The sequence below is a fragment of the Falco naumanni genome, chromosome 4 (assembly GCF_017639655.2).
Source record: "Falco naumanni isolate bFalNau1 chromosome 4, bFalNau1.pat, whole genome shotgun sequence".
NCBI lineage: Eukaryota > Metazoa > Chordata > Aves > Falconiformes > Falconidae > Falco > Falco naumanni.
Window position 1 is genome coordinate 35,766,506 of NC_054057.1, and position 25,098 is coordinate 35,791,603.

Below are 25,098 nucleotides of genomic sequence, written 5' to 3' on the forward strand. Positions count from 1 at the left end.
ATTTCATTGCCACTACCACTGTTGACATCATTGATCAAATGAGGCAAATAAAGATTAAACTATTTGCCTGAAGTCATCTAAGTCTACATAGAACAAGACTTCCCATTGCTATGCCTTGGTGAAAAGTTCACTTACTCTCTTCTAAAACCCCTAGTTAGTGAAATGTCAGCAAAAAAATTCAGAGAGGAAACACCAAACTTGGACTTGCAGATCTGCTGAGCTTCCCACAGCTCCTTCCTGTAATTATTTTTGACAAAAGTAAGCTCATATTTTCACACAAGAAACAATGAATACTTTATACATCTAAACTATTTAGTTCTAACATAATACGACTGGCATGAGCTTATGCCTTCAGTATCCCATTAATTCATTTTTCAGTTGCTACTTCTGATGTATGTTTATTTAATATACCCTCTGAATCATCCTTTCGCAAAACAGAGCTGGATGCGAAATATGTGCAAGCAAATACCACTTATACATGCTGCTATATGATTTAGACATGCAAATATGGGTATATTACATATACCCAGAGTCTTCACAAATCAAATGCTCTCTATTTCTGAAGCTTCTGAATCCAAGTGCATATGGGAATTTCTTACAGTGTTGCTGTAGCTTTATACTCTGTGTTTATTATTCTAGCCTATCACCACTCGATACACGGGGATCCACTGCTTTCTGGCTGGGTTCTTACTTCCTTTAAGACTACTTAAAGTGACAACAAATACTACAGTTAGTTTTGAAGTCCAGTCAGTCAATTACCTTGAGCTTACTCCCATCCAGCTGAAGGAGATGCTCCCCATTAATGTTTTGGGCACTGAATTCGGAAACGTACTGTTCAAGGTTCAGGCTCATTAACCAGTGGGAAACCTGCTGCACGCTCCACTCCTGAACAGCACGACTCTGATACTGACTGTGCTTAGGAGACTGTCCATCATCAAGGATCTGTGACAAAAATACGCTGCGTTATTATTAAAAGGGCAACACAAACAATTTTTTTCTGTACAAAGTGCCAGCATCAGAGCAGACGTATCTGTACTATCCTTACACTACAATAATAGCAATTTCACACCGCTAAATTAGATCTGTATCTAACCAGATGTCTAAGAACTGGTACAAGGTACCCCAAAAGTCTTCTATCTAAAAATAGAAGAACAAAAAGGAACTGACATTCCTTCTAACCCAAACAGGGACCGAGATGGCCAGGTGGTGCAATTGCAAACAGGTATGCTCCCATTCCCTCACAAGATTTTTTAGCCTTCAAATCTGAACGTTTCTAAAGGGTGCAATGAATTCTGCATTCCACTTCCTGGGTCATTCACAGATCTTTATGATGTGCTTAAGCTATAAAAGAAGAAATCCAGGGGGAAAAAAAAACCCCTCAGAAAACCACTCTAAAGTTCAAAGTGATGACATCCAACAGCCAGTGAGACTGATACTATCTATGGAAGACTATGAGATGACACAGAGGAGTGGTAAGAAACACACAGCGATCCCACAGCCCTGACCCTGCTCTCATCACCGCAGCACCAGGAGGGGCAGGTGGGGTGTCAGCTGCTGCCACAGCCCCGTGTCCCTGCTCTGCCACTTTATTCCACCCAGGGGTATGCTGGTGGGGCCAGAAACAAAAGCTCCTCTGTCCCAGCCGCCGTCAGCAAAGCAGCTGCTACAGGCTGCAGCAGCTGTCTGCTGTTAGAGCAGCTTTCACAGTGCGTTAGATGATGCGGGAAGCTCTGCCGGCTTCTGACTGCCCAGTTCTCAGGGCTGGGAAAAAGATGGCTTAAGCACTCTCTTTTCCTTCTCCTGCTGCCAGCAGGAGCTCGGTGCAGCTGATGCTTGGCCTGGTGGATTTGCTCTGACACCAACCCTCCTCCCCCTTCCAGCATACCGCAAAAACTGCAATTAGTTATGGCCTTGAACACTCTCAGCAGAAAGGAGAGGGGAACTCAAGACAAGGAGAGAGGAGCCAGTGACATCTGCATATTCTGCTCGAACAAGGGGGTTTGCCACACAACACCATAAAACAAGAAACGCGAATCTGCAAATGAGACGATACGTTGCCACGCGATGGTCACACGATTCACCACAACAGCACACTAGTATCTCACCTCATCATCAATCATATCCAGGCTCTGAGTGAGGGAGCAACAAAGAAATGGGAAAGAAAAGCATTATAGAAACAAAATACAGAACATGTAACAGCATGTAAAAATTCAGGCAAGGGCAGCACCAAGATTTGCAAACAGATATGGCTACTCAAAACCAAAGAGGTTTCTTTAAAAAAAATTAGTTCCAGAAGCAGAGAGGTTATGTTGAAAGCTCAGCACACACATGATTTGGCAGCTAAACCTGAGACTGTGTCAATGAAACCCCCTTGGAGTTCCTGGTCTTGACACCCTGGAACTGGTGGGAACCTTCCTAATGGCTCCAATTCCAAGAGCAAAAGCTCCTTAATTAGAGGAGAACAACCTGCAAGAACTGGGTTCCCTCTCCACCCCTTCATTTTTTTAATCTCCTTCAAATGATCACGTCGGATCTGCCAGAGAAGCCTGAGCAAAGGAGTGCTTGCAGCAACAGCAACTGAAGAGCAACACCAGCCTAATCCCTTGCCATGGCGGTTGTGGCGGTCTCCACCGCGGCTCCTGCTGAACGTGCTGCCCGATTCGGAGGCTGCAATTTGGCACACAGCAGAGGATGGAGAAAAAATTCACTTTTATAGGCCTGTTCAGGCTTGGTATTTTGGAAGTGATAAAGTAAGAGCTGAACAAGCAAAATGAAAGCATTTTCAAGCTTTTAATTCAGTACCGCTGGGAACAGGGCATAGCCACGATAAAATACATAATATAAGGAGAATGAAACACGGTAAGAAAATGAAATGCATTATCAAGATATTATTAATACTAAATAAAGTGTAAATGATGACTTCGTTGTTTTCAGTCGTTCATAGAATATAGAGACCTGTCTGCCCTCTCCTATGATTGTTATACATTTTTGCTTTTTATTACCTGCAGTAAGTAACCTCTAAAGAATGGTTGTAGGCTTGCCTTTTGGCAAATGGGGTTGCACAGAACAGCTCTCATTCTTTAAACCCGTGCAGAGCATGCAGGCAGTAATAGAACAGATCTAACTATCATCAAAAAAAAATAAGACATTGACACTTCAAGTTCTTACTCTCTAAAATAAAACCCTGGCTCAAACCTTACATGAAAAACTTGATGTTCTTACAGAGTGTTTGTAAAAGAACAAAGGCTGGGGTTTCCTGAGTCCACAGAACATGTTGTCGGCTACTGTCAAATTGTGAAACGTCATTGAGGTACAAAACTAGTATCTTAAGAAAAGTATTTTCAATAGATTATATTCAGCTCAATTATGTCAGCAATTTACAGGGGTTAGGAATGCTTTTTCACATTATCATTGTTCAAAAAAACTCTGGTTTGAAGTAACTGAATTCAAATCCACTGTGCAAAGCAAGCACAAAGAATGCAAAGTGGATTAACACATGTATGTTCTAATCAATATGCATACATTTAGGTACAGCAATACAGTTACTGCATGTACAGATCATTATTATTTTAATCTGTAAGGGTAAAGATTAGTCTAGGTGAAGATGCCTTATATCTCAGCTATATCTACCAAAAAATACTGTAAGTTTATTACCTCAAAATTGTCTAATTATGTCTCGTTTCGTGTATGTATATTATATATACATATCTATAGGTTCACATGTACTAATTAGAATGCAGGGAAAATGTACTGAAATGTGTGAGAATAGAGCATCTCTTAGGAAACCAACTGCATTCTACTCTCCTATGATAATAGGATAGGACCTTCATTTCAAGTTGTTATTATATGAACAAGAAAAAGCATTATCTAGAAACCAAGATTAATTTTCTTTTCCCATTCTATTGCCTAAAAAATAGCCCTTTACTATTTGAGTAAGGATCAAGCAAAATGCCATGGGAGAAAGAAAACAACTATTTCCCACCTTAAACAATTTCATCAGCATACCTCATCTGACGACAGTGCTAAGGAGTGCGAGAAACCTGGGGTTTTAGGTTCTGCTCCTAAACCACTCAAATCAGCTGAACTTGTGCTGCTAGGACTGAAATCGTCATTGAACGTGAAATTCTGTGGAGAAAACGATGAATTAGAATGAACAATCAATCTCATACGTGCATCTAAAAGGGAAATTTGCTTTTTCTCTTCCAGGTTGGCATAGTTCAGGAGTGATATCAATCATTTACCAAACCAGTTAGCATACACATGTGGAACCTAATTTATGGCTTCGTTAATATTTATAGAATACACAGTATTTTTACCACTGTGTACTTCAAGAGACACCTTTGCCAGCTTAATGCCTCAATGAATAGCAAAGGGGTCTGAAAGCAATTTCCAGACTCCCTCTTAAGATGCTGGCTCTCATCTTGGAGCTAAATTACTGCTTCCATGGGTTAATCCCTAGCATTTTTTGTCCTACAAACATTTAGGACAAGCGTAGCACAGGCAGTAGCACAAATAGGACAGAGGATTAATTAGCAGAAAGAAGTGAAAACTGCTATTGAAAGAGCAAAGAGAATATCCTGTGAATCCATTTCCGAGTCCCAAATAAACTCCTAGAAAAGTGAAGGGATCCTCCCTCTTTGCCTATACCTTTCGAAAAAACTGAAACTGAAAGCAAAAGAGATCTTCGGATATTGAATGTTATTGACTGAACTAATAACCATAAAATAAACCCTGTTTTTTCTTAACAATGCAATGAGAGACATCACACCTTACAGCAAAGGACAGCAAAAGCGTGCACATATTTTCCAGGAATACAGCACAATTACCATCAGAAGAAGACAAAAATTAACAAGTATTTCACATTAAAGTGAGAACCATAAAAAACAAAATCTATAAAAAACTAAGGACACCATGATATTATATTTAACTTGAATATACAGTTGATGATATGGAGACCTCTAATCTCTACTCTAACATCTAAATGAATATCAAATTCAATTCACCTTTGACATTCAATTAAAAAAAACTGATCCAAATATCAAAACCAAACCCAACACTAAAACAGTCGTCCTTTGATGTGCCCCAAAGATTTGACCTATCTGTCCTGAAAACAAGAAGTCTTCCAAAAATATCAAGTGTTGGTCCACTTAGTTTTTCTGGAAGTCCAACTAAACATTGGTATCATGCTGTGCTTTAAAAACCCAACTAGCAGTATAGGAACTGTTAATTTAAGAGCTTTTAAACTTTACAGAGAACATCAAAATGTTTTTGTGATCTGTTTTCTCACACCTACGTTTAGAATTCCTGTTCTGTTTTTCCCAACTCTTTACAGAGAAGAAAATTGGAGCAGCTTCCTTAATATGCAAAGTTTTAGCCCCCACAGTGTTCTTAAGACCAGGAGTTCAACAGCTCTACCTCCTGTTGTGTGAAGAACGTCTTTTTCTAAGTACTCTGATTTTTCTTTCACCTCTATTTTGTGCAAGCTTCAGCCTTACGATGAATTTAAGTGTTTAAAATTTAATTTTCTATACAAAAAACACAAGATAGCCAAGGCCTGCTAATAATTATGATAGCAGGACAATGCCCCACCCAAAACCTCAAGCTAATACTAACTGTAAAAGGGGGTGCTTTTTTCCCCACTTGAAGATTATTTTTATACAATGTTTGTTTAAAGGCACAAATAAGATTCACATGTCTAATCCTCATCTTTCTTTTTCAAAAGAAATAGGGTACCCAAGTAGTTTCTCTTTAATCTTCAGACATTTCACCCTGTGGTCTTCTCTACCACTCTGACTGGGACTGGTCAGCCCTGTGTTGTTCTTCCTACCAAGTAACATGAGTGCAGCTATGACCCTGCATAGGTTGGTGCACAGCTGAAGTAAGGTATCACCAGCTTTTGGCACCAAAAGAGTAAGAAATGCCTGTGGAAACTGTACAGCATGTGCTTGCAGAAGACAGAGAACTTAGATTCCTGACTCATATTCCTGTACATAAAGTTGAGAACCATATCTGCTGCTTCTTACCAGACCAACATAAAAATTCAACTGCTACAAGTTATAAGAAGATACAGGCAGAGAACTATTTTCCAGAAGTAAAAATAAACATGAAAAAGCTAAGTATATTACTATAACTAAGGGTTATTAACGGCGTTATCATGCTGAAACATTCATGCACATAGAAAGGAATCACACAGATGTATTAAATTGCAATAGTTCCTATCTACAGTCCAGGCATCTTCGGATAATTAAATCCAACATCGAGCATGCATGACAAACAGATTTCGTTACTGGGGAAAAAAGGCAGATGACTGACAGCATACAGCATTTCTTCACTTGCAAACACCTCATTTGAACATGGGTAGGTATTCCCACAATCAGTCCTGAAGAATGCAGAAAACAGCTATAATTGAACACACAAATCTAGCATTTGTTCAGTGGATCCAAATGCTAATTTCCACTGGCACCACTTGCTTGTGTTATGGTACAGCACACCACAGTTAGTTTACTGAATTAATGTACATTAAGACAGCATAAAAAGGTAGAATGTAGAATGGTACAATGACAGAGATGTTCTGTTTGGATGAGCTTTTACCGTACAATGAACACCATGCACTGTTTATTGTAGTAGTCACATATTGGCCTGTTCTTTTTCCAGAAACATGAAGCCAATTATGCCACTCAACACAGTGGGAATAAGGTAGTTTTTATTTTCTACCTTTGTCCCTTTTTTAGCTGGACTTATATTTTCAGAGGAAGGTTCAGTTGAGCTGGTAGGCGATGGCAGGTTGCTAGAATTGGATCCCTTGCCACTCTCTCCATACCATGTGAATGGTACACAGTGTGGGAGAGAGGAGGATCGCTCTGCTAAAGATTTAGTGTTTGCTGATTTCTGCAGCATCTCTCTGGCGGTCCTGTTTAAGAGAAAGGAGCAGGAATATGTGTTAGATGATAAATAAGAGAAACCAAAATGCTACAGAGGCAGTTAATTGTAAAAAGAGTGACATCCCCTGTAACTGTGACTGAAGAACTGAGTGGCATGCAGCTGGTAGGGGTACGCCTGAAATGTCTTTCAGCAGCAGAAGAAAACAGTGGGTTCTTTTGATTCTTTTTCTAACTCAAGCTCCCTTAGACTGCATACATACAGCAAGCAGACACAGGTGCCAGCTGAAAATGCCTGTGCTCCTGCCGTTTGGATGTGAACCAGCTCCAGTCAAGAAGCCCCATGTTGTGTTCGTGCGTTTCTGAGCCCCAGAGGTATCTCAGCATGACCAGACTCAGCACTGACCCAAGCGGGCTGTGGTTCCCAGAGAAGGTCTGGCTTGGATTTCGAGCACAGGCAGAATGAATCAGGTGTGTCTGTAGCTATGTACGGAAAGGTACCTTTGTTTTAACAGCCAAATGCCAACAGAGTATTATTATCTTGATTTTATAGTTATTAAATATTAAAAATACTAATAGAGAAAAATGAAATGAACACCCATGTGATACTACCAGCTTCTCTCTTTGTGGTAACAAAGATTGCAGTGGATAATGTGATCAAGGCAAAGGTAATAAAGTTACAAAATAAAATGCCTGAATTATTGGCTAAATACATCAACAGCACAGTATGTAAATTAAAAATAACTATGCAAAGTGTCTGCCCCAAAGAACTTATGCATATGCCATATTCTCATACTACTTATATCAACATATATATTACTGTTTCAGAGCATGACACTCCTACGCAACTTCTATCTTCTGGACACCTTTCAAATCATTATTAAGAAAATCACTAGAGCTTTGTATAATGTAAAGCCTCTTGTTCTGTATGGATGAAACTGAGGTTGTCAAAGGGCCCCCACCTTGGAAGCAGAAGAATCCTCCCTCCTTTTAGCTACATAAAGAAAGGCAGATGTATCTGATCAGTCCTGTACTCCTCCTTCATCCTCTTATCTTGCTTGAAAGTAGAAAGAAAACCCAAATTATGTTGCCTGTATCACCTAGTTTCAGGCAGGGGAATATATGCTTCTTACTTAAATGAGGAGGTTTTTATGTATGTAACATTAGTGGTAGTCTTAGGAAATCGTTCAGGATTTCATTGGCACATCCTGAGTGCTGTATTTTCGCAATGGCAAAATCATGCAATGTCCATCTGACAGCATGATTAATTCTACATCCATCAGTTGCTGTAACGGACATAATTATAACAGGATGCTGTCTTTTGATCACCACCTTCCTTCTTTCAAAGAGCTTATACAGCTTTGGACTGTAGAGAAAACATCATCACATTTCCTCTGAGCTGCCTTACAGCTGCACAGAGGTGCAGAGAATTTGCTTTAACAAATCTCTCCCTGTCACTAGGGAAATCCCGCAGTGAGCATCACTAACTCCAGGTCACACTGCAGGCAGACATAGCAGCGTAACCAACTCGAACAGGTTTTCCAACATGAGTGCAGAGGCGACGACTGCTGCCTAAGATCACTGAAGATCCTGCCAGCTATCTGCAGGATACTGATGTGCAAATGTATGCTGTGACAGAACACTGCACTTCAGTACAGTGTGCCTCAGGGATTAAGCCAGAAGTCTAAGGTTTCTTTTGCTTTTCTGATTTTAGGGAGCTACACACTATACTTGTCAATGGCTCTCCACATACTAGGCTGTCAGCAAAACTCCACAAATGGCTACACACTCGTTTTCCACCACAATGATTTTCTGAGTAGCATTCAAAGTTTGCTTTCTTCCCATAGGTCTTTTATCATGTAGGTTTTCTTCTGCATTGTTTTATACGCAGTGATTTTTTGACTTGCTATGTCCTTTCTAGACTTTTGGAACATACTAAGTTTGCTGAGCACTCTTGCCATTAACTTCTCTTTCACACCTGGAACCAGGTATTACCCTCTGCAGCTGTGATCCTGTCAGACTCATCAGCATAAGAGGTGAGACCTTCAGTAAAAATCTACACTAGCTTTTGCAGAGAAGATTGCTTCTTGCCATTTTGAACATTCATTTATTATTCAAAGTCCAGATGCTGGTGATGTGGTCGCATCAGATATCAAAAGGAATTCACAATTCCTTCCCTAAGAGTTGATGATGTGACAAATGCAGTCAGCATTTTTCCTATCTATATTCAACTTATGATATACATCTTCAGAAGCAAACCCTTCCAAAAGCATTTCTGATATGGGTGCTGTGAAGCTGCAGTGAACAGCTTGCTCTGGGAGCTTTTTCAAAAAAAGATGTGGAATTGTGTCAAGATTTCTGGTTCATGGGTATTATTAACTGACTACGTGTGTGTCTTGTAGGCCAGCTCTGATAAACTATTTCTGCAAATCCCATTAGTGGATGCAACAGTAGCAGTGACACCATGATATTATAAGTCTCCAAGTACTTTTAGATTATGTGTTAGTCCTTCATTAGTTAAGAAATCTAGGTGTGTAAACTCAGAAGGTTATCTCAAAGCTTAACACTTTTTATATATGAAGTCAGTGGGACTGTTAATGTTCCTGTCTGCTAGGACAGTTAGATTTCTCCAATGTTTCTGGCATATCATTTCTTGCATCCTCAATCTTTTACCCATACCTACTGCCATAGGTGACCCTAACAGCTTCTTTTTCTTTCCTCTTCTTGCCCTTGTTTGAACTCCTTCTCAAGGGAGCCCTACAAGAATATTAGAAAACATCAGGAAACATCTTCAAAATTTTACTTGCAATCCTTTTAATTAAAAGAATAAGTATTTTAAATAACAAAATGCTTACCCAAGATCTGCAAGTTTTCGCTTTAGTTTTTCTGTATGCCCTATAGTAGGGCTAGTTGCTCTTGCTGCCTGAGCACATGTGGCACCATCTAGGACACATTTGTACACAGAAGAATGTACATTATTATTTTTAATTGCTACTGATAGCCACCTTCCATCCAGAAAAGTTTGTGTATCTTTTCATAATTAGATATGCATACATGTACACATGTGTGAGTACACGACTTAATTAGGTGAATTCTCATTTTTAAGAACATGGTGTGAACAGGAATAAAAATAAATAAATTCAGAATTTTAAAGTATACATCAGGAAATCTTATTTTAATTGAAGAAAATGAGAAGTTAATTTTGGTTGAGTTCTAATGAATATGTAGTAAGTTGAACAACACAAAAGATTTACAAGTAAACATCACAGTGGATCCATTTTTAAACTCAGCAGTAGCTGCTTAAGTTTCCTTTTACAGAATTCATTTGGTATGTATGCTTTACTTCCAAAGTGACTCCTGAAACACTTCCTTGAAATTTGGAGCCAATGGTACCTTTTGTGATGGACACCCTAGGTAATAGTTACCTGTTTATCTTGAACATCTTTGTTAAAATGAACATTTAAATGTTAAAATAAACATCTTAAAATCCAACCATTCTGAATTAAAAAAAAAAAAAAAAGAAATAAAAGCAGCTTAGTCAATAAATTTGCCCTGAGACTTCTACCAATTTTTGATCTCTCCTACAAACACTGGTAAAGTCTAAAGAGGAAACAGCCTGCAGTACCTATAAAGTCAAAACAATGAATCTGAGTCTGCAAAACATCCTGTGAAATCTTTATGGAAGCTAAAATAAAACATGCAGCAGCTGAAAAATTCAGGCACAGTTTCTGTGATTCTTAAACAAAAAGAGTGTCCCCAAACACTCTAAAGGAAGCAAATGAAGGTCAGTCATTCATGTCACTTGCAGTCTGGTGACTTTCACAGTGTGATCTCAGATGTACAATGACTTTTAACTGAAAGCACTGCTGGGTTTGTGGATGTCTCCTATTGTAGCTGACACAAATTAAGCCCTCAAAATTAATCAAAAATACCACAGCACTATCACAGGACAGTCACCCATGTGTAATGAACGTTGCACATTGCTTTGTGGATATTATTTAGCCAAATTTTCATTCAAGTAAAAATTTCAGTGTGCAACTGGTTCATAAATCCTGGGGAAAGCAGGAAAATAATCCTTGTGATGCCCACACTCTACAAAAGCCCTACTAGTTCTACCAACACAAGTCCTTATGTGAAAAAAACAACATTCAAGAACAACTGACAAGTAACCTCACTGCCAAAAAAACAACCCAAAAAGTAATATGAAGAATGATGAAAGCAAGGCAAAGGCTCCTGAGGAGAAATCTGTTCCCCAGGGAGGCCAAGGAGAACTTCAGGCAATGCACACTTTGCATCAGCTCTACACCGAGCACACTCCTCTCCTGTCTCCTCTCATGGTTCCTCTCTGACCTTTAACGCACATTTCTCATTTAACCACTGTCACAACTGCCACTTTCAAGAATAAGTTGTAATGTTTATATTCACGCTAGCTACTCACAGGCAAGTGAGGCTTGGGGGCGAGGGGACAGTGGGCTTTTTTGAGAAAATTTTGAATTAGTGAATGAAACTATAAGGTGCACTGCTTTTGTGGTGGGCAAATAATGAAAGCGTTTAGTAGCTGGAGGTTTAGCTGCTGTAGTAGAAGTAGTAAGCTGGAGAGCTCAGCAGGGACATGCAGCAGCTACCTGGTATGGCAGATTTCTGTTCGGGCTCCTGTACCACTATGCTCCCGCTCACACGCAGCTTTGCCCAGTCCAGGCCCTCTGAATAATGACCACTGGCTGGGGAAAACACTGGTGGTGGCTATGGGATACACAGAGAAGATGGATGGGCCAGGTCCCAAACCCAGCTTCAGCAGCAGAGTAGATCTGACTCTACAGGGCCTCGCACCCCTGGAAGTACGCGGTGCTTGGCACATGGCAGGCCATGACCAGGCCCGCAGGTGCCCGGCATGAGCAGGGGGGGACTCTGACCGCCCTGGATGGATGCATCTTCCCCGACTCCTTGTAGCTTTTCAGTGAGGGAGAGCCAGTCCCTCAGAATAAATCACACAAAGCTGTTCAATCCATTGCTTTCAGCCTCAAGGAGGTGGTGAAAGTAACCTGTGGCTGACAGATGTGAACGGAGACTAGACCTAACGTTCCTCCCCAAGGTCACAAAACAGTAACGTTCCTCCCCAAGGTCACAAAACAGCTGCAGCCTGCCTCACGTCAGCTGAGCAGCGCCTGCAGGCATCAACCTGGCTGCCTTGTCAAAGGATGCTATTTCACAAAACAGGCAGAACTGAAGAAAATAAATTAATCATACACATACATGAAAAAGTTGCACTTAAAAGACGAACAAGCAAAACTCCTCATCATTTTGCAATGAAACTGATCTCATGCCACTTCAGCTCTTCCCACAACACTGCAGGATCTCATAAGAAAAGAGACAGGTGTGAGCTTGCTAACATGGACTTTTGCTAATGAGAGATTAATTGACACACACGTGTCCACAGATGTGCTCTCCTTCCATCCCTAAAAAAACACTACCTGAACACACAGAACAAATACAACAGCCCTTTTTATTCTCCGACCTGTAAGAGTCTGACAGCCAAATTAAAATGAATTAAAGTTTGAGATTTAGGAAATATCCTAAAGCAATGTCTGGCAACAAGTATTGCTACAACACTTGTTGCCAAACATCACTTTAGGATATTTCTTTTTGTAGGCCTTATCAAATGCAAATTTTCCATTTGAAACTAAATTGCTCTGGTTAATTTTCATCGAAATCTGGATATGCACAAAAGCACTGGTGGTTTACTTAACAGTCACGCTGGGGAAGGCATGACACCAATACTCAGACAGAGACTATTTTTCAAACCTAAACTGGAAAGAGTGACACTGGGTGGAATACACTACTCTATTCCTTATGCTACAAGGCATTTAGTCTCCACTAAATTTTTATTGAGATATTTTTCTTACATCGGTTGGAAACGCAGCATTTATAACTTAACTGATAAATCAATCATACACTCAAGCTGGAGTACGAGTTTGGGAAGTCACATTCTTATGTTCACACCCTTATTTTTACTTGCAAAACTCAAATACTGCATTTAACTTGGATTCTTTAACAGTTATACAATTACAGACTATGCAGTTAGACTAGCGATTTCAGAACCCATGTAAAAATATTAGCATATATTAACCTATCCTAAATTCAACAAAACTTCATTAATCTGTCTTTTAAGAATCTCTGTGAAAGCCCAGTATGAAGATGTAGAAAATATATGTTGCAAATCAGTGGCAAATCTTAACAGACACACAAACAAAACCCCTCAACAAGTTGTTCTTTTCCGTTAAGTAAGCAAAAGTCTGTTACGAACCTACCCAGACCTATTCACTTAGAATGTTTATCATGTATTTTAGCCTATATGACAGTTAGAGAACGCAAGGTGCATAGCTAAGAATGCTGAAGTTGTGTAAAATGCTAATTTTGACTTCATAAGGCATCTGAAAAGGAGGGTTCAGTATTCTGTGGCATATCATATTGTTGATGCATTTAATAAACTTGTATATGAGACATATACCTGAGGTAGGTATCATTGCTTCATGTTTTATCCAGCTTACATGTAAAGAATCTAAATTAAATAAATAACAATGTGCCCAACCTCCCCAACAAATTACTTGATTTATTTTTTCTGTAAATGAAGAGTCTCCAGGCACTAACCTCTTGTTTAATCTAGACTATGCCACCTCTCAGCAATTAAAAGCTACAATCTGTTATTCTTGCTTTACACTCCTTTCCCCACCCTCCAAAAGTATCATCTAGCAGTGCCAAAATCATGTAATTCGACTAAGTACACTGTGGTAAGCATGTTTCTAATACAGAAATGTCCCAAAGTCCAACAATTTTGTTTTTTTAAAAACGAAACACAAGATTTTCTTAAAGGCAACTTCCCAATAGCTTTTTCAGTGAGTTCTAAGAAAGAAAGAAAAAAAAGGAAGCAGTTCCCAATCTCATTTTAAATTTTGTCCTTTTCTTATATTACCATACAAGATCATTTGTCATTTTTTTACTTCCATGTAGACAAAAGAAGTTACGAGATGATTGCCTTCTAGTTGATAAGGCCCTACTACAGACAGAAGTTCATAAAGTAGATGTGAGCAAAATGATGCATCAATTTATTGTAAAAAATAGTAATACCTTTATCCTGTAAAATATTCCTGCCAGCTGGGTGATGCAAAGGAGATGCTTCAGAGCTGTGCCCAGATTTTGAAGGAGAGGAAAGTGGAGTGTCTCCCCGAGCATGCGGGGAAAGGACACCTCCTTTGTGGTGCTGTCCTTCTTCTTGGTTTTCAGTTAGGTTGTCAAGTGAGATTGCTGCACTGCTAGCCACGGGGGAGAGGGAGGAAGCACCAGAATCTGATGCTGGTGAGGATGCTCTCATGCATAAGGGCAGTGGTGATTTTGAAATGTGCATGGGACTACTGTAACTGTTTGACGGCTGTTGGTATAAGAGATTATAAAGCAGGTTATACCATTTAGTAACCAATCAGAGCAAGGTTTACTTTGAACATGCAATTCTTTTATTTTTTATTTAGCCTTCTATTTGTCTGAAACGCTTTAGCAATTCATGCCATTACCTTTTGATACCACACAGGGTGCTGTTTATTGGTATTTGCTTTCAGATGGAAGTCAGAATAGGACAAAACAACGAGTGAGTATCGTATCAATTGTGTTAACAAATTAACAAATAGAGAAATGCACAATTCAAGTTCCTTTCACCTCCTGCATAAATGAAAGGACCCACTCTGCATTATAAAGCACACATAAATCAGAAAGCCAAGGATGCCTGTTAAAAAAAAATCCGCAACAAAACCAAGAAGTGTGCTGACTCGGAGGAGACCGGACTTGCACATCACTCAAGGACATTCATAGCATACTGCCCACACAGGAATAAATACTGCCTGTGCTACAATGAAAGGACGAAGACAGAGGATGAAATGACTTAGAGGGGCAACCTAGCACTCCACAGGAAGCCTGAAAGAGAGGGTAGAGTCCTTCTCACCTTTCGTTCAAGGCTGTCCTCTCCATCAGTTGAGCTGATGCTATCATACAGCCTTGTTCTAGAAGGCCTCTGCCGCTTGTTCTTCACTGAAAGCTGAGCTCGAGTCTTCAGAGCTTTGGAGTCCAGTCTCTCAGTTTCTGGCACTGCTTCACTGAAATCTGTATGGAAGCATGGTTTGAAACTATTTAACAGAAGAATCTTTCATTACTTTTTTGTAAGACAAGAGCTGCAATTGTGAGTACATGTACTTTGCATATTTTACCTGTACCTGTATCTTCATAACTATTAAAGTATGAATGCAAAAAAAAAAAAGGTTATTTGCATAATAACAAATTTATCTATACAGATCCAGTAGGTACATAGCAAAGAATCGACTGCAAATATTTAAAAATTCAACAAATTATTCCCACTGTTACGTTAAGGATCACACAAAACCAGCTGTACTAGCCCAGAAAGCAGGTCCACTTGGACACCCTCAGATGGACTTGCATGTGCTTGGCCTGCAATGGCTTCTCCTCCACCAAGGTGTAAAGCAAAGGAATCCTCATCTCACTGCTGTTTGACAGACAGTTCCTAGTGTCTGGATGAATATGCCAATTTAGACCCAGGGGACCAATTCATTTATCTCCAAACCCAGCCTTTTAAACAACTTGAGGAGGAGGGACTGGACTGCCATTTTTCCCCACAGCTGCCCCACTAAGCATTTCTCTTATAACTCCACCAGTTTTGCAGGCTGCTTATCAAATTACAGAGGAAATATCTAGAACAGTCCTCAGGCTGCTCTACATTTCATCATAATCAGAATGGCTTACACATTTAAAGAACATGACTTGTTTTCTCCTGTACTGAATGACCCCCCAAATAACCTTGTACGATATGTGCAAAATGTCTGCAGTCAGTAGGTGACTGGGTTGCTTTATAGGCAGCCTTTTACGGGATTATGAACCAAGCGTTAAACTCATTCCTTTGGACCTACAGTGAACCAGGTTGCTTACTCTATCACCCTGTCTCAGGAGGGTACAGCAGAGAGGAATCCCAATCCTCCTCTGGATCCTAAGGTCATCTGTTGTTCAAAGTTCTATGTGACAATTCAAATAAGGTGCCCCACTTGTTCACCCCAATACTTCTGCAATTAAAAGCACCTTCTTATTAGCACCTGGCAGTCTCATCTGTTACTTCCTCCCTTGCTGTGCTGCCCTCGGAACCACTGCCTCCTCTTACGGACTCTTCTCTCTTTTATTCCTTCAAACTCTTTAAAATTTACATAATCTCTGGTAAACTGAAGTAAGACATCCCTGTCAGCACCAGTCTCGGTCCCTCATACGAACAGATAGGTATGACTGGCCTAACAGAAACAGCCCTGCCTCACTTCTGCTTGGAGCACATCAGAAGTCACTCCCCAAGCCCCCTTCCCCAAGCGGGAGTCTGGAGCACACAGTCATTACTGCGATTGTCACCGTCTACTGCAGTTGTCTGGTTTCAACTTTCCAACAGCAACACATTATGGCAAATCATTAGCAAGGCAGTGTCACAGCTTTGCAGGAAGAACCCGTGACTGCTGAAACAAATTTTCACTGCAAGCAGCCGTCAGAGATGTTGCACAAAGTTTATCATGACAGTGAAAATAAAATGAAATTAATCTACGCAGAAGGTCTGTGAAAAGCGCCCTGAATCACAGCTGTTCAAGGCAGGAATGGGAAGGCCATCGTCTGCACAAGAGCTAAGGGACTCTGGCTCTCCCTGATTGGAAAAAATGTTACATTGTGCAGAGCTGGACACAGGCTCTGTTATCTTGATCTAACAGCTCAAAAACTCTCCGAGAGGTGTGCTGTAAGGCAGTAGTAATTACCCTAACAAAACCCAACCAGAAGATCCAGGTGAAAGCCAGGAGATGTACTCTACTCTCCCACTTCTTACCTCTACAAAACTGCTGCATTTTCTGAAGGTCTAGGGTTTGTGCAGATATTGTCTTTTACCATATGTACTTTAAAATAACAAAATGGAAAAAAAAAACAAACCCCACTGCTGCGTTTTTATATAACCATCAGAAAAAAGCTGGACACTGTCACTCTCACACATATTCACTGCTGTCTTTGTACATATAACCTTCTGCTGGAAAAATTATGAAAACCTATTTCTTTGGTATTGAAGGCAAAGCAGTTTCAGATCTTTCCCCTTTGATCTACTGCCCAAACACCATAATGCGATACATGAAAAGTGGGGAAATATTCACTTAAAAAAAATCAAACAATGAAACCATCTTATCTGCCTAGGTTCAAAGTCACCCTATTCCTGAATGCTTTGTGGGCCCAGTATACTAAACACTTCACATATGCCTTGCCTCTACAAATAGACCTAACATGACAGCACTTTTCTTGGCTACCAATCATCCAGCCAAATGAAATCTGAGTATTTCAGCAAATTTAACATTTTACAAAGCTGCAGTAAGACAAAACACATTTTAAAAGGTGTTTTCACATATTACACCAGATGAGGAAATTCTCTACGGTTGTAACTTTTTTTTTTTTTTTTTTTTGCAACCCTCACAGTGCAAATCAAACCAGAATCTGTTAGATTTACTTGTCTAAGTACTGCATTCATAACACACTAATTAATTAGAAGCTGATCTTACAGATATTTTTGCTTTAAACAAATATAAACGGAGACATCTTAGCTTCACTGAATCCAATGAAGAAACTGATTGAATTCAACAAAGCTGAAATTCTTCTCATTGCTTTCCATGGCATCCTGACTTTCAGTCTCAGAGAATGTGATTTCACCAAGTGGAATTGACTCGGTGACTTACCCCACTCCAAAACGGAGAGCTCTGACTCTTCCTCCTGCTGTCACAAACCCCTGGGCTCTGAGTCCCCCAGGATCCAGACTGCAGCTTGCTGATTCAAATGACTGACAAAGCAGAAACTATCCAATTTTAGTCTGACATTCCAATCTCTTCCCCTCTTGGTCAGTTTTCTGTTCTTTCATTGAAACAGTGTGTGTACACAAGTGTGTAAATGCTGGAACAGGGCAATGGAAGAGGTAGAACCAGGTGGCTGGAGAAAGGCAGGGATGGCGTGGGGTCTCCCATCTCAACAGTAATGATCTGTTAGTTTAGCTCAAACTGTCTTCTGAAATCAGAGCCACAGGCGAGTGAGTATGTCAGTAGGTACACTGAGGGGTAAGACTCATTCAAACTTGTTTTTATTTTTGCACATTTATGCTGTCTTAAAGCACTGCAAAGACTTCCAGTACCATGTTTTGCTTTTCTTCCTTATGTAAGAGTTAAATTCCAGATTCAGATGACACTACAGAATCATTAGCATTGTCTGACTTGTAATTATGTTTCTGTCGTAAGTACGCGATAGGATAACTGCACGTTGTCATCACCTGAACTGCTTACATTTGTTCTTTCAGGTGTGCACACTTCCATACATCCATTCCTTTCGCTGCTGAAATTATGCAAACTATCAACACAGCACTGCAAACGGATCACCACGGAAGTGCTCATATTGGCCTCGTTAAAGCAATACTACCTGGGCCTGGAGCTTACTGCTCCCTGCACCCCACAGCTGGGCTGCTCACACCCACTGCTGCTCTCGCGCTGCAGGTACCTACCACAGTTCAGCCTGCTGCAAAAAGCGAGCTCTTACAGCATCGGCAGGGGGTTCCATCCTATGTCAAAGCTGCATTTACGCTGGGATTTCTTCTCAGGCCATGTGGGTCTGGACCTGAGCCACAACCCAGGGACAGATTTCTCAGCTTGCTCTCAGGCCTGCCTCACCACTACGAACTTGCCCAGGATCCCAGCTGACCCTGGGTTCCATCACTGGACCTTCCCTGTTCAACACACTTGGGTGCAGTGGGAGTGGGCTCTGTCAGGCGGTCTCTGCTCCAGCCACATGTGCTGTCGTCCTCGGTCCCAGCTGCCTCTCCTTCGGAGAGCTGCTGGCCCTTGCTGCTCCTCAGCACAAACACGCACCCCACGCGTTTCTCTAGGAACCTCCCAACGCACTGGGGAGCCTGATAAATCTCTCATGTAAAAGTCACAACAGGTTTTATTTTGCTCTCGGAGACAATGTAATTAGACTTTCTTTCAGCAGGCGTTCAACCACTTGACTCCAGTGGGCTTCCAGGTGAATTATTTCGGTACCACTGTAGAGTGGGGAAGAGCTCGCCTGTCCTCCCACTGTTTTTCCATTATACAAGCTGATAGATTGCAAAATCTCCTTCTTTAAACTGATGCACTCCTGGGGATCCCAAGACACCCAGAAAATATAGCCATTAATGTGGCTTGAACAGGCATTTGCTCAGAGACCAGCAAATACTGTCAAAGTTGGCACCGGCACTGAGCTGTTTAGATTTCAAACCACTGCCTGCCTTCCAGTGAATAGCTCGATTCTCTACACGGCTCGTGACCACTAAACCAGAAAGCTACAATGCACTTTATCTGTTTTTCTGGACTCTCAGAATAAATCATGTATTTGTAAAAGAAACATAATCCTCAGGCTTCTAATATTCCTCAGCAAAGCGAAGGAAGAACTCTGTGGGCCACAACAGCTTTGATTTTCTAACTTCCACTGATGTTACTGGCAGCCTCTCAAACCCAGTATGAGGTTATGATCCAGCCTGAGGAGTCATACTGTCTGGCATGATGCTAACACGTCTGGAGCACCTGCAGTGGCAGGAACAGCTATGCTTGTATCTATGTGACCATCAAGTTGCATCCATTACTTCTTCCCAAATCTACTACCATGCAAGAATGTAATAAACACCTCAGACCACACTGAAGCAAAAAATATACTTGGTATCATTTTCATTAAAACACATATTTTTACATAACCTGAGTTTTAGAGGGAAGACAGGTCTGCAAACTTCACAATAAAAATTATGGGTTGTGCCTGTGCACATGCAGTCCGACCCCACAAACTTAACACTGAGGCTTGATAAGGAAGCGTGTGTTCTACTTGCCAAACAAAAGCCAGAAAAGAGACTGGAGCGCTTATGTGAACATCACAAAGACGGTGTGCGCAACACGCTGCACCCGGAGGAACTCTGCCCACCCTCCGAAGCCATCATGGATGTCTCCCCTGCCCTTTATAGCTCCTCTGCAAACATCCATGAGTTGATTAGCAAATACACTAATTATTAGTGACTAGTATTACTAGACAATGGCAAGTCCTTTTCTTAAAAGGTTTACCCAAGGGTGATATGGAGACATAGGCTCTTTGCAGAGCAAGTTTCACTACACTGCTGTCTGATACAGACCTCAGAGACTCTGATACAGAATTTACTGGAAAAGGTATATGGAAGTCAAAGAGTGCTACAGTATGTTTAGAGACCTCTTATTTTAAAAAAGGGCTTTTCTTTTCTCTTGTTAAAAACACAAATCCAGACTGGAATCTAAGGTCTAACTATGCTTCTGCTTTCAGAAAATCACTGCTGATTGCCTGTTTTTCCTAGCAAATAATCTGTGTTTGTATTCAGGTGGTTAAGCTTGGGCATTTGAGTTCACAGATCATCTATTCTAACTCTCAGAAGTCCTGAACACTGGTAACATTTCCCCAGGGGAACATTTTTGCAAAGAAAATTGGCAGCTCTTGAAAAATGAAAAATTTCATACGAATAGATAAATTGAAGTATATTATTTGACAGTACTGACACAGAGAGTTTTAATGCTATCCAAAGTATTTCAAATTCTTAGAAATAATTTTACAAAGATTTTTTTTTTACATGTGGAAATTCCTGGATTTCAGCTCTTGGGCCACGGACGTGTGTTGCCATTGTTACAGCAGTAAGTAAAAACACGTTTTTTGTGAGTTGGGTAAAAAAACACACACTCTCCTCTCCTGATGCAAACTACTAGAAGGTTTTCTCTTAACAGTGTTGCCAAGTATGAAATACTCTGTAACAGTTCCTGAGTCCCTAGGGCAGAAATACAGCCTTTACTGTCATGCTGAGTGCTCTTCTGAACTTCAGAGATTTCAATACAACAAACACTCGCTAGAAAGAGACAGTTCTGTGAAGACTTGTGGAAACCAATTCCACAAGGTGTTCATAACATCTAGATACCATTTCAGCAAGACTAGCTCTTTTTTATACACATAGTTTGTTAAAAGCATAGTTCACATTGATCTGTTTGCAGAGCAATATTGTTCAGGTCCACACATGAAATAACAGCTAAAATATCAATTTTAATAAAACACCTCTGTGCTTGCTAGAAATTATTTGGTAATGTAGTGCATTTTTTTTCACCAGAGAAATAAATATTATAGTTTATTCAAAATTAAAACCTATAGAGGAATAGACTCTGGTGCTCCCTTGTCAGAATCTCATCACCTCCAATACCTGATTTCACAGATGTTACTAAATACACAGTAAGTACTGCTCCTGTGCCAAACAATTTTGTTCCGAGGCTGTGGACCTAAAATTGGCTTTAATTCTGCATATACTTCAACAGTGAGGAGCCACTCACAATTACGGAACTTAAAAGCTGTGGAAGTTATCTGTATGTTTTCACTGGCACAGCCTGAAAAGTGGGAACTATCTTTCCTAAGCAAAACAAGTAAAGGTCACAGTCACCTTGCTGACAGCTCAGAGCTCAGTGTTGCCACAAATTGTTTTGGCTCTTTGGTAATCCAGAACAGTGTCTTACAAGCCTTATGTTGTAAATCAGGCCATGTTATAGCTGAATAAAATTTGTAATTAATGTGCTAGTGAAAAATCTGCATTTTATTCACAAAAAGTTCCATCCTGAGAAATGGTGAGTGCAACCTACATGGTTCCTTCCAATGTCTGCACCAAGGTGAGATCAGTACCTGTAGAGATCCATTCAAAATGGTAGATTTAACATATTTCTTTTCATTCTGGTAACTTTTTTCTTGTTTGATCTTCATTGGTTGGGTAATTAATGACAGATTTAGGAACACAGGAGAAAACACAATTTTCTCCTACTTTATTAATGTACCAGAAGCATCAAATTAAAACTAAACATTATGGCATCCCACTGGAGGTTTTAAGAAATCAGTAATGATCTTTGCTTTATTAGCACTTAGTCACTTCCTTTTCTTTAAGAATATGCATTGTACAGCTATTCTGGGACTCTGGACTCTGTATTAGCGTTATTTGATATAACTCTGATACAGCTGCCATTAGATATTGAATTTCAGAAAAATAACAACATCCTTGCATTATTAACTGTTTCTTTTAAATCCTAAATGATAACCATGCTATTTACATACATATTAATAGGAGTTATGGTTTGGTTCAAACAAACCTTGACTTAAGCCATCCAGGCAGGACATTTGCTTAGTATCTAGATTTTCCAGTGGGTCTCCTCTAGAAACTTCTCCAAAAGATGTCTGCCTTTCAAAAATGTTGTTGTTATTGTTAACCTGGCTCCCATTTTGCTTCATTAGTCTGAAAACTTCTGCTTCCAAGTCTCGTATCTGAAAGAAATACAATGCGGTGTTACCCGTAACACAAACATATATCTATGAGATGCAGGTTTTTTTCCAGCATGTAAGACAGAATCGTCTCATTCTTCAAATATGAGAGTAAATACTACTCACACGAGCTTGTAAACCTTGAACTTCTGCAAGGTGTGCTTTCTCCAAATCTTCTATTTTCTTTCGTTCAGCTTCCTGGCGTTTGATGAAGTCAAGTTCTCTTAGGGAAAAAAAAAAGATGTATTTGCTGTCATCAAAGCAATAAGCTTCAAACAGGAAATAAAATGTTCTGATATATCTTAAGCTATGCATCACAAAAATCTGTCTTTGACAAGTCATTTATTACTAACCCAGTAAAAAGTGTGAAACTGCAATTAGGACAAAACCCTAAACTATTACTTAGTCTAAGTGAATATGCTAGCTGAAGATATAAAAATGGTAAGAGGAATTTATCTGGGAAAGAATAGTATCTCAGTTGTTCTAACTTATAATCAAACCAGTTCAACTTTTTTTTTTCATAATCCATATTTACAACAAAAACGTTAGCTTAGTTAATCCTGTGTTCTGTTACAGGAAATGGAGCAAAATCTCTGTTTTATTAGAGTATGACTGCACTCCTTCACAGAAAGGACATCCGTAAGTTTCCAAATCTAGTTTTCTAGTAAGCTATAAGGAAATCTGTTAGGTGATTTTAGGTATCTGAGATAGTTAAAAACAACTGACTAGATCTTTAACTAACATAAAGCAGAATAACAACAAAAAGGCTATCCAAGCTCACTCTAGCTATTTTCTCTATTTCTTTTTACTTTGAAAATCTAAGACATTTGTGATAGAAAGCACATACGATGCCAGCTAGCTGTGGAACAATCACAAAATTCCAAGATGGGTAATGACATTTTGATTATCTAACCCCCTTTTTAATGGGACAGGATATTCATTTCTGCAATCCCAGTTGTCACTTGACATGCTGTATGTTTTTGAATTTTCTTCTTTAAATGAGTATATTTCAGCAGAAAATGAAAAAGCTGCTGCAAAAAAAAAAAAAATATTTGGGGGAATGGAAGCTGTTATGGAAATGTAAGATGTTACTATTCTTGCTAGCCATCAGGGAGAGGGGACCACATGAAACAGAGGGGGCCAGGTAACCATCAGTTAGCTCAACTCAGCTCAAACATTCTTGGCATCTACGAGAAGAAGAAAAATGAAATGTAAAATGTAACAAAACAATTTTCTTTTTGATGTTACATTAGTACACAGCAGGAGTGAATCCAGCTGACACAATACTAATACAAATTACTGCAAACCTTGATAATGAAATGCTTAACTATCATTACTCTTGGTTGTTTGCAAACACATTATCTAGTAATTCTGAAACATGACAACCTGGAATACTACAGACTAAGTCTTTATTTAGTTATATTACTATTTTTCAGCAATACTAAACTAATACTTGAACACTACTAACATTTTTCCATAATAAAGAGCCCATGTTTTTCATGGGAAAAAATCTGAAAAACAGTGTTTACATTACAGGAGTTTTACAGAGGTTTTACAGGAGTTTAATAGAGGGTTTCATATTGTAAACCGTATCTCATACGTGTTTCCTATCTGGCCACTAAGTCATTTGCTGAGCCTGGTGTAGCTGCTTACTTTTGCTGAAAATCCTTGATTAATTTCTTTGCCTTGTTATATTTCTTCTCCAGAGCCTGATACTGGCTTTGTGTCTCCTTGAGGTGCTCATTCACTGTGTGACACAGGGTTTGTGCCTCAATCCAGTAACTCTCTAATTTCATCATCCTTTCTTTATTCTCCTCAATGTTCTGCTGGAGTTGGTTCTTCTCCAATTCCCACCTCACCTTCTCATTCTCAGCAGCCTGCAGCTGAACAAAACAGTGTAGATGCAGTCAGTAAAAAGCTGCAAAGTGCAGCCCAACAGTTTAGGATCGATTCAGGCAACATGAATAGTGAAAATCAGTGAATTAGTAACTGTAACAGTAATATGCTAGCAGTGAAAAGAGCATTCCAGGACAAAAACCCAGGCCCATGTATACATTATACTTCCTCATAAAACAAAGTAGAGCCTTTTCCATGTGTTTCAGTGCAGCCTCTACGCTTCTCTGGGTTATACTAACACACTTTAAAAATGTCAATAGTGGAATATTCAGGCAAAGTGCAGGGTTAATCCGTCAGCACTATGCACGTGGCTCAGGTTTTATAAAGCATTCATACACTTTCATAAAGTGATGAAATTTCTTATTTGGGGGGGGGGGGGGGGGGGGGAATCAGATTTCCAGGTTCTATATTTGATTTAAGAACAATTTAGAAAACAACAGGAAAAAAGCCAATTGCATCTAATCTAACTATCTGCTTTTTTTACCCACGTTAGAAATTCTATTGAATTCTTACAATGTGTGTTTTCATATCATAATCTTGCTTAATCTAGAAAGCCAAACAAAAGAGCTAGACCATAATTCAAAATTTAACACTGGGTTGTAACCTAGAATCATTTTTCATTTAAGCCAGCACAGAGTTCGGCACCCAATACTGAAGCTATAACTACTATGAGGACAAAAAGAACCTGTTATATTACTCTTGTTTTCTTTAAACTCACTTACTGTGTTGTAAGGAGCTAATATGAAACGGAAAATATGTCCTCGCTGTTGGAAGATTTCAGGTGCTAATTCTGCCAAACACATCAGGACCACTTAACTCTATGACCAGTGCAGTTCCACTATCTGGCACCAGTGAATCCCATGACCTTTTCCACATGACCTCAAAGATGACT

At 39.8% G+C, this 25,098-nt stretch overlaps 1 protein-coding gene across 6 annotated transcripts in view; it reads right to left on the bottom strand.

Moving 5' to 3' along the window:
* The window catches only part of PPP1R9A (protein phosphatase 1 regulatory subunit 9A), a 146,278-nt gene that overhangs the window by 5,992 nt on the left and 115,188 nt on the right, over window positions 1-25,098 (bottom strand). For 2 of the 6 annotated variants that reach the window (XM_040592828.1, XM_040592827.1), the window contains exons 9-19: window positions 23,964-24,193; window positions 22,437-22,533; window positions 22,142-22,313; window positions 14,869-15,026; window positions 14,004-14,304; window positions 9,734-9,821; window positions 9,558-9,635; window positions 6,715-6,910; window positions 4,006-4,125; window positions 2,106-2,129; window positions 760-942 (exon numbers count right to left, since the gene is read on the bottom strand). In XM_040592828.1, coding sequence (XP_040448762.1) covers window positions 760-942; window positions 2,106-2,129; window positions 4,006-4,125; window positions 6,715-6,910; window positions 9,558-9,635; window positions 9,734-9,821; window positions 14,004-14,304; window positions 14,869-15,026; window positions 22,142-22,313; window positions 22,437-22,533; window positions 23,964-24,193 — 1,647 coding nt within the window. The remainder of the gene's footprint in view (window positions 1-759; window positions 943-2,105; window positions 2,130-4,005; window positions 4,126-6,714; window positions 6,911-9,557; window positions 9,636-9,733; window positions 9,822-14,003; window positions 14,305-14,868; window positions 15,027-22,141; window positions 22,314-22,436; window positions 22,534-23,963; window positions 24,194-25,098) is intronic. The other 4 variants (XM_040592829.1, XM_040592830.1, XM_040592831.1 and 1 more) reach the window with 4 other exon arrangements.